At 38.2% G+C, this 10729-nt stretch overlaps 2 protein-coding genes across 2 annotated transcripts in view; one reads left to right on the top strand and one right to left on the bottom strand.

Annotated features, from left to right (window-relative positions):
- The window catches only part of Awat2 (acyl-CoA wax alcohol acyltransferase 2), a 70594-nt gene that overhangs the window by 35256 nt on the left and 24609 nt on the right, over positions 1–10729 (bottom strand). The gene's annotated exons all lie outside the window — the stretch shown is intronic.
- On the top strand, positions 8079–8954 carry Otud6a (OTU deubiquitinase 6A). Its single transcript, XM_015501607.1, has one exon. It carries the CDS (start codon positions 8079–8081, stop codon positions 8952–8954), a length of 876 nt encoding a protein of 291 aa, XP_015357093.1.

Below are 10729 nucleotides of genomic sequence, written 5' to 3'. Positions count from 1 at the left end.
AAAAAAAAAAAAAAAAAAAAAAATGAACTATTAAGGCATGAAGAGACATGGAGGAATCTTAAATGCATATTACTATAGAGTAAAAGCCAGTCTGCAAATCTTCATACTATATATTCCAACTATATGACATCCTGGAAAAGGCAAAACTATGAAGATAGTAAAAAGATAAGAGGTTGCCAGAGGTTAAAAGGGAAGGAAGAATGAATAGGAAGAGCAGAGAGATTTGGGGAGCAGTGAAAACACTGTACAATAGTCATAATAGATCTATGTCATCATTCATTTCTCCAAATCCATAGAATGTACAATACCAAGAATGAACACTTATGTAAACTATTGACTTGGGATGAAAGTAACATGTCAATTAAGGTTTATTGATTTTTATCAAATGTATGACAGTGGTTTGTGCAGGATGTCAATAGTTGGAGGGGCCCCTTAGGGCATAGGATATATGGGAACTCTATACTTTCCACTGAGTTTTACTGAGGACCTACAATTGCTCAAAAGAACAAAGTTTATTAAAAGTTTATTTTAAAGATGATAGTAGTAGCATATGCCTATAATCCCTGCAACTCTGGAGGATTGCAAGCTCTACGTCAACCTCAGCAAGTTAGCAAGGCCCTAAGCAACTTATCAAGACCCTGTCTCAAAATGAAAAATAAAAAGGGCTGGGGATGTAGTTCAGTTGTAGTGCACCCCCACTGTTCAATCCCCAGTATCAAAAAACTAAAATGCAATGAATAAATAAAGAAAAGAATAAAATTGTTAAAAAAAATTAAGGTGAACAGATCCTCAGGGACCTGTGGGAAAACAGTGAAGGATTTAATGTTCCTGTCTTCTGAATCCCAGGAGAAAGAGGGTAGGATTTTTAAAGTATTTTAAGAGAGTATAGTTGAAAACTTCTTAAATTTAGCAGGACATAAAAACCCATAGAATCAAGAATTTAAGCAAAACCTAAATGTAATAAACCCATAAAAATCTACAACAACATACATCACAATGTCCAAAACTAAAGACAGAAAAAAATCTTGAAAGCAGAGAGAAACAATCCCTTACCAATAAAGGAAATACAATTCAAAAGACACTAGACTTCTCCTCAGAAGCCATGGATGCCAACAAAAAGAGGCACATTTTTCAAGAGCCAAAAGAAAAGGATCATAAACCCCAAATGCTCTTTCTATCAAATTATATATATATTTTCCCTCAAGAATGAAGGGGAGGACTGGGGCTGGGGCTCAGTGGTAGACCCTTTGCCTCACATGTGTGAGGCATTGGGTTTGATTCTCAGCACCAAGTAAAAGAATAAAATAAAAGTCCATCAACAACTTAAAAAATATTTTAAAAAAGAATGAAGGGGAAATCAAGATATTTATAGATCTAAGAAAACCAAGAGAATTTTACACAAGGAGATTTGAAAATAAATGACTAAATGAAGTAGTCTAAACTGAAAAAGATAAAAAAAAGAAGTCTTGGAAAATCAGGAAGGAAGAAGGAATATGAAAAGCAGAACTCTGGGGTAAATACAATATATTTTCCTTCTCCCCTGAATTGCCTAAATTGTTTTTAAAGTTTGAAGCCAAAACTAGAAAACTAATGTGATTCTCAGTGTATGTTGGGAATATTGAAGAAAACTGTATTACAAATGGGTAAGGGTAAAGGGATGTAAAAGAATATAAGCTTCTATACTTCACTTGAATTGTTAAAAAGACATCAGTAGACTTTGATAAGATATTCTTCTCTCTCTCTCTCTCTCTCTCTCTCTCTCTCTCTCTGTCTTTCATACACACATACACACACACACACACAATACATAGAGTGGCCACTTAAAAAGTTATACAAAGAGATACACTTGAAAATATTACAAATATGTCAAAATTAAAGAAATATTCAAGTAACCCACAGAAAGGCAGGGGAAAAGAAACAGAGAATAAACTGAAAAGAAAAAATAAAGAAATGACAGTCCTGACATACCAATAACTACCTTAAATATAAATGATTATACACACCAATTAAAAGACAAAGATTGGCAGGGCAGATTAAAATGTATGACTATGTGTTGTCTACAAGAAACTAATTTCAAATAAGGGCTAGATGTAGTGGCACGCTCCTGTAATCCCAGCTGCACAGGAGGCTGAGGCAGAAGAATCACAAGTTTGAGGCCAGTCTCAGCAACTTAGAGACCCTGTATCAAACATGAAAATACAGATGGGTGCAGTGGCACATGTCTGTAATTCCAACTACTCTGGAGGCTAAGGTAGGAGAATGCCAAGTTCAAGATCAGCCTCAGCAACTGAGTGAGGTCCTAAACAGAGCAGGTCCCTGTCTCAAAATAAAAAATAAAAAGGGCTGGGGGAGTAGTATAGTGTTAAAGTGCCCCTAGGTACAATCCCCAATACTGGGGAAAAAATACAAATAGATGGGGATGTAGAGAGCTTGCCTAGCATGCACAAGACCCTGAATTCAATCCCCAGTACCACAAAATAACAATAATAGGAAGTTAAGTAAAATTTTAATAGAGAAAAAGATTTATTAATATCAGTAAAGTAGATTTACAGCAAAAATATTGTAGTCACAAGGACTTCATTTAATGATAAAAGGGTGGATACATCAGACTAACATAGTATTCTTAAAATGTGTAGGATTTGCAAACAAGATGGGAAATACTTGAAGCAAAACCTAAAAGAACTGAAAAGAGAAATAGAAAAAAAGCCACAATTTTAGTTGGAGGTTTCAACACTCCTGCCTCAATAATAAATATAATAATTAGGTAGAAAATCAGAAATATATAGAACTCAACAACACCATCAACCAATACAATCTAAATAACATCTGTGGAACATTCCACCAAACAATAATATAGTGTACTTTCTCTTCAAACACCCATGGAATATATATCAAGATAAACCACCTTTTGGGCCATGAATAAACCTCCGCAAATTTAAATGAATTGAGATCATATAGAATTGAGTTCTCTAACCACAAAGGAATCAGAGTAGAGATCAATAACAGAAAGAAAAACTAGAAAAACCTTCAGACACTTGGAAGCTAATAACTCACTTCTAAATAATCCATAGACAAAAGAGTTCCAAGGAAAAACAATACGTGCATTAAACTAAATGACAATGAAAATACAGCTCATCAAAACTTGTGAGATACAATTAAAGTAGTACTGAGAATAAAATTTACTGCACTAAATGCATATGTTAGAAAAACAGAGAAAGTCTTAAATCTCAAGAATAAGAAAAAGGAAATAAAATAAAAATAAAAAGATGTACAAAGTGTTAGGTGCAGAACAGGCTGAACTATGTTATCTGCAGGGCAGGCTGAACAAGTGTTAGCTGCAGGATGGCCCACGCACTCAAACCCCGCTCTGTCTGGTCCTTTATCACCTGTTTGCGTCAAAGCTGAACATTCAACCCCCGTTCAAGGCTGAACACTCAACTGCCTCTTGTGCCAACAAGGCAGCTTGCAGACCCAGAGGCCCCGTTAGATTTGGGCTATAAAAACTCCCTCCTAATGGGCCCCTCTCTCTCTTGCTCTCTTGCTCTCTTGTTCTCTTGCTCTGCCTCTCTCTCTTGATCTCTCTGTCTCCCTTGTGCGCATGCTCTCCTCTCTCTCTCTTTCTCTTTCTCCTTCTCTCTTTTCTCCTCTGTTGCACTGCTGCAGAAAGATCTCTTGGTCGCTCCGAGTGTTGTGGTCACTTTCCTTTCACAAAATAAACCCAAAACAAGCAGAAAGAAATAATAAATTAAAACAGAAAAGTGATAGGGATAATGGATGAAACAACAAGCTTTGTTATAGTTTGGATCTGAAATGACCCCCCAAAACTCATGTTTTGAAAACATGATCTCTAATGCAGCAATTTCCAGAGGTGGGACTTTTAGGTAATGATTGGATCATGAAGGTTTGACCTCATCAGTGGATTAATTCACTTGATATCTCAATGAAATAATGAGAGGTAGGACCTAGTTTAAAGAAGTAGGTAACTAGGGGCATATCCTGGAAGGGTTATCTTCTCCTTATCCCCCAACACTTGGCTTCCTGGCTGCCATGAGCAGAGCAGTTTTCCTGTGTCCTATCTTTCCACCATATTTCTATCTTGGACCCAGCCACCCACAGACTGAAATCTCTGAAACTGTGACCCAAAATAAATCTTTCCTCTTCTCTGTAGTTCAGGTCAGGTATTTTGGTCAAAGTGATGAAAAGTTTACTAACACAATCATGTTCTTTGAAAAGATCAAAGAAATTGGAAAAGTCTCTTGCAAGACTGACAAATAACAAGGAATTAGAGAGAAAAGGTAACACAATTATCACCATCAGCTAGGCACAAGTGTGCACACCTGTAATCCCAGCTACTTGAGAGGATGAGGCAGGAGTATTACAAGTTTGAGGCCAGCTTTTCTCAACTAAATACAAGAAATGAAGTAATTCCTCAGAAAACATAAATTTCTAAAATCTAATCAGTATGAAATACATATTTTTTACATAATTGATCAGCCTGACTAGAGAAAATTATTTTACAATTTAAAAACTCCCTCCAAAAACTAATCTTTTGGTCCAGATTGATTTGGTGGATATTCCTACCAAATATTTAAAGAATTAATACAGATTTTACACAATCTCTTCTCAGATAATAGAAAAGGGAACACTTCGGGGCTGGGGATGTGGCTCAAGCGGTAGCGCGCTCGCCTGGCATGCGTGCGGCCCAGGTTCGATCCTCAGCACCACATACAAACAAAGATGTTGTGCCCGCCGAAAACTAAAAAATAAATATTAAAAAATTCTCTCTCACTCTCTCTCTCTCTCTCTCTGTCTCTTACTCTCTCTTTAAAAAAAAAAAAAAAGAAAAGGGAACACTTCCAAATTCATTTTATGAAGCTACTAATTCTGATACCCAACTAAACAAAATACTACCAAAAAAGAAAACTACAGACCAATATCCCTCATTTAAAAATCCTTAAAATATATTAGCAAAACAATTTAACAACACATAAAATGAATTATAAACTATAACCAAACAGAGGTATAATACAGGAGTGCAAGACTGGTTAATACTTGACAATCAAAGAATTTATATATTAACAGGCTAAAGAAAAATAGCATACACTTATCATTAATGCCAATTTTTTGTACAAAATTCAATACCCATTCATGCCAAAAAATCTCAGAAAAAATAAAAATAGAAGGGAATGTCCTCAAATTGTTAAAGAGTGTCTACAAAAACTCCACAGCTGATAGCTTAATTAACAGTGAAACATGAAATATTTTCCCCCTAAGATCAGGAACAAATTAAAGATGTCTGTCCTCACCTCTCTTCTCCAACAATAGTGCTACCAGTTCCAACTAGTCAAATAAGGCAAGAAAGGGAATAAAAAGCATGCAGATTTGAAAGGATGAAATTAAATGACCCTATTCACAGTTAATAGGATTGTCTATGTAGAAAGTTCCAAGGAATCTACCAAAAGCACATCTAGGAAAAAGGTGACTTAAGCAAAGTCATAGAACACAAATATTCAAAATCCACTATAAAGCTGGGTATGGTGGGCATGCCCATAATCTCAGCAACTCAGGAGGTTGAGGCAGAAGGCTAGCAAGTTTGAAGCCAGCCTCAGAAACTTAGTGAGGCCATAAGCAACTTAGCAATTTAGTGAATCATTGTCTCAAAATACAAAAGAAAAAGGACTGGAGATGTGACTCAGTGGTTAAGCAGCCCTGGGTTCAATCCTTGGTGCCAAAAAAAAATAGTCCACTATAGTTCTACTTATTAGCAATTAATATGTGGACAATGAAATTAAAAACAATACCATTCATAATCACTCAAAAAACAAAGAATTCATAAGTAAATCTAATAAAATATACACAGAATTTATATGATAAAAACTATAAAGTGGGTAACAAAAGAAATCTAGGAAGATTTGAATAAATGGTGATAAATGCATAGATGTTCATGGATTGGACATAGTAAACATAGTAAAGATGTCATTTTTTTCTCAAATTGAGGTACAGCTTTAATATAATTCTTATGAAAGTCCTGCCAGATTTTACACATATATAATATTGTAACATTTATACAGAAAGACAAAGAAACTAAAGTCACTAAAACATTTTAAAAGAAAAGAAGAACATTGGAGGAAATGGTTTACCTGCTTTTTAGATTTATTACATAGCTACACTAATGAAGACTATATGGTGTTGGTGGAGGAATGGACAGATAAATGGAACAGAACAGAGAGCCCAGAAATAATCCACAAAAATATGCCCAACTGAGTTTTGAAAAAAAGTGCAAAACCAATTCAATGGAGGAAGCATAGCTTTTTTAACAAATGGTATGGGAACAAATGGACATCACTAAGCAAAAGAATGAAATTCGACCTAATTCTCAAACCTTACACAAACAATAAAGTCAAAATAAACCACAGATTTAACTATAAGACCTAAAGCTATAAATCTTTTAGTTTTTAAAACAGGTCAAAATTAACTGGGCAGCCACAGTGGCTCTCACCTGTAATCCCAGCGGCTGAAAGGCGGAGACAGGAGGATTACAAATTCAAAGCCAGCCTCAGCAAAGGTGCTAAACAATTCAGTGAGACCCTGTCTCTAAATAAAACACAAAATAGGGCTGGGAATGTGGCTCAGTGGTCGAGTGCCCCTGAGCTCAATCCCTGGTGCAAAAAAATAAATAAAATAAGAGTTGCTAGGTGCAATGGCACATACCCGTAATCCCAGAGGCTCAGGAGGCTGAGGCAAGAGGATTACAAGTGCAAAACCAGCTTCAGCAAATTAGCAAGGACCTAACAACTCCTCAGGACCCTTCTCTAAACAAAATATAAAAAACAGCTGGGGATGTGCCTCAGTGGTTAAGCACCCCTGGGTTCAATGGTCGGTATCAAAAACTAGTTAATAGGGCTGGGGCTGTAGCTCAGTGGCAGAGGGCTTGCCTAGCATGCATGAGGCACTGAATTTATCCTCAGCACCACATAAAAATAAACAAAATTAAGGCATTATTCCCATTTACAACTAAAACAGAATAAAACAACTAATAAATAAATATAAAATAAACAACATTAAAATGAGTAGGATTGTAGCTCAGTGGTAGAGCACTCCCCTGGCACAAGTAAGGTCTGGGGTTCCATACCTAGTGTGTAATAAATAAATAAAAATAAAATTTTGATACACGCAGCTAATTTGATAAAGGTCCACTTTCCTTATTTGTAATAATGGGGAGGCTTTATCTAAACAGCTGATCTGCTTGGGGATTCAAGATACAAATGAACAGGATGGGGCGGGATGAGAGTGCATTTGAGTTTTTTTCTCTTTGCAGAACTTTTACAGATTCAAAGTAATCAGAAGTGGTTTGATGAGCTCCGACCATGGTGCTTCCTGGACATCCTAGAGAGTCCATTTGAGGAGCTGAGGGCCTAAGTGACGAGGAATTTAGAATAGGTGAATTCTGATGCCTCAAAGAGAACTGCTTATTTGCGGTGAGTAGCTCTTTGGAGAGTTGTTGTTGCCTTCTTAAACTGAGATGGAGTATGTTGGATTTAAGCCTTAAATTGGAGAGACTCTGTTCCCAGGAATGTAAGGAAATGTCTTTGTTCCGATACACAAAGATTAAGGGTTAAATGGTCAATGTGGCTGAGACAATGCCAAGTCCAGGGTCAAAATACATTCAGCTAATGACATAGAATTTATAATGTGTTATCAAGCATGGCCTGTGCCTGTGTTGTATCCAAACTTGGGAGCTAAATAAGCAGTAAAAGTCACAGAAAAGCTCTTCAAGCCCAATCGCGGCCCGTATTGCGTAAAGGCGGTTTCTTACCAACGACCTTCGAATTCCATTAAAACCGGAAGCAGGAGTTGCTACGGGTTCTACTGAAGATGTACGTAGGGGTTTCCCAACAGCCAACCACAGTGTGAGATGTGTTCAGGGGCGTAGCCCTAGAGAGACTGGCCAATAGCAGAGAGGATTGTGAATAAAAGTAAGCGCAAATAGCTGTTCCCGCTCACAGCGCCAAGGCTCGCGAAGGCTGAGGGGGTTGTGTCTACCATCAAGTTCACACGGTTACCATCCATAGGACACTATGGATGACTTACCGAGTGAACACCAGCGGATGATACGCCGCCACCACCGGGAGAAGAAAGAGCTACAGGCTCGCATCCAGAGCATGAAAAACTCCGTCCCCAAGAGCGACAAGAAGAAAAGAAAGCAGTTGCTCCTAGACGTGGCCCGCCTTGAGGCCGAGATGGAGCAGAGGCACCAGCAGGAGTTGGAGAGGTTCCAAGAGAACTTCCCAGACAACAGTGATCTTGATTCAATCACTGAAGATCTGGCCAAGATGGATCTCGAGAACCAACCTCCCCGAGTTTCCAGAGCACAGAAAAGACGGGAAAAAAGGGCAGCCCTGGAGAGAGATAGCCTGGAAAGAATCGCTAAAGCAGAGATGGAGCATATGGCCAGCTTCCGTCGTGAGGAGGAGAAGAAGGTCGCTGCCATTCTTGAATCCAAGAATCTGGAGATGAAGGATATACCTGCTGATGGCCACTGTATGTACCGTGCCATCCAGGATCAGCTGGCGTTCTCTATGACGGTGGAGAGCCTGCGCTGCCGCACTGCTGAGTATATGCAGAAACATGTCGACGACTTCTTGCCCTTCTTCAGCGACCCAGAGACGGGTGGCACCTACACCCGCGACGACTTCATGAGCTACTGCGAAAACATCAAACGCAGTGCATCATGGGGAGGCCAGCTGGAGCTGAGAGCCCTGTCTCACATCCTGCAGATGCCCATCAAAGTGATCCAGGCCGATTCACCCATCATCGTCATTGGGGAGGAGTACAAGAAGAAACCACTCATCTTGGTCTATCTACACTATGCCTGCAACCTTGGAGAGCACTACAATTCGGTGAAGCCACTCGAGGCTGGCGCTGTCGGTGGTGCAGCTCCTCGACTCTTCTAGGCCTTTTCACATGCTACAGAACCCTCTGGATGCCATTGCTGCCACGCAGTCGCTAGAGCTGAAGCCGCTGCCTCATCTGCTCAGTAGGCTTATTTTTTTTCCATTTGGTTCTTTTTTTTTTTTTTTCACTCCTCGTTTTACTTAATAGGTTCCTCCCACTGCTGCTTAGCCCTTGGCCTTCTATCCTCCCTGTGGTTCCTTCGTTGATTCCTTCAAGCGGTGGGAGATGGGAGACTGATGAGGGAATGTCTGATTTTACTACATGAGAGACAGGATTTTGATAAGCTCTGAACTCTTCTTGCCCATGTAGATCTTTGGTTCTCTCTCCTACTGAGAGTTGGTAGTGTTTCAAAGAGTTTTGGATAAAAATGGGAACTTGTTGGGGCTGCGGCTATAGCTTGGTGGTAGAGCGCTCACCTAGCATGTGTGAGGTGCTGGGTTCGAACCTCAGCATCACATAAAAATAAATAAAGGTGTTGTGACCACCTACAACTAAATATTTTTTAATTATTTAAAAAAATAAATAAAAGGCATTGTGTCCAACTACAACGTGTGTGTGTGAGAGTATGAACTTGTGTTTTGACATGTTCTTAACTTGGGATAAATAAGTTCAGTAAAGTGTTCCTCATCTTCAGATTTTCCCATGTGTTTGCTGGGTTACTTAGATAAAGGAGTTTATGTGATCACATTCCTTTGTGAATACCTTTTGCTGTTTTTTGGGGGAAAATGGTCACCAACTGTTCTTGTTGGGTTGAGGTTTTGTTTTGTTTATGTTGGGCTATGACACAATGTCTCAGGTTATGAACTAGAGTTCCAACAGTAATTTTTTTCATTGAAAATTGTGGGACTGAAAAATTTTATTGCTGAAATGTTTTCTAAATTCTAAATAATAGCATTTGTTAAAAGGTAAATGTGTTAAATATAAAAAGTTAATTTAGATAGATTTAATAGACAGTATGGCTCATTATAAGATGTGAAAAATCTAAACTTAATTCCCTTTTTTATATATTTTATTTAGTTTTTAGTTTTCGGCAGACACACATCTTTGTATGTGGTGCTGAGGATCGAACCCGGGCCGCACGCATGCCAGATGGGCGTGCTACCGCTTGAGCCACATCCCCAGCCCCTTAATTCCCTTTTGTATTTTATTTTTTAATTTTAATTTGTTATACAGGACAGCAGAATGCATTACAATTTATATTACACTTATAGAGCACAATTTTTATGTCTCTGCTTGTATACAAAGTATATTCACACCATTCGTGTCATCTTCATACATGAACTTATGGTAGTGAAGTCCATCTCATCCCACCATCTTTTTTTTACCCCCTTGCCCCTTCTCTCCCCTTTGCCATATCTAGAGTTCATCTAGAGTTCATCCCATGACTCCCCAAACCCCATTACGAATCAGCATCCTTAAAACAGAGAAAACATTCGGCATTTGGTTTTTTGGGATTGGCTAACTTCACTTAGCATTATATTCTCCAACTCCATCCATTTACCTGGATTTTATTCAGGTAGTTTAAACCATTTCATTATCTCTTCAACCAGTGTGAAATAAAAAGAGATGAACCAGCAGGTAGTTTAACTTCCAGTAAATTTTCTTTGTTCTTAGAGATATTAAATGCTATGATCTTATTCAGGTAGATCCACCTTGTTATGTGAACTGGTATGAAGTGTGAAAGAATGAACTTAGTGCCTTCTCATATTTTTTAAAATAAAGTATTTAAAAAATATATCTTAAGTAAGTAATTGATCTAGTTATATCAACAATT

This window comes from Marmota marmota, unplaced genomic scaffold (assembly GCF_001458135.2).
Source record: "Marmota marmota marmota unplaced genomic scaffold, marMar, whole genome shotgun sequence".
In the NCBI taxonomy this organism is placed as follows: Eukaryota; Metazoa; Chordata; class Mammalia; order Rodentia; family Sciuridae; genus Marmota; species Marmota marmota.
Note: the sequence above shows the minus strand (reverse complement) of the source record. Positions and strands in the feature narration are given on the sequence as shown.

Coding starts and splice junctions, on each gene's coding strand:
- Otud6a (XM_015501607.1), top strand. CDS start 8,079: ATGGATGACTTACCGAGTGAACACCAGCGGATGATACGCCGCCACCAC.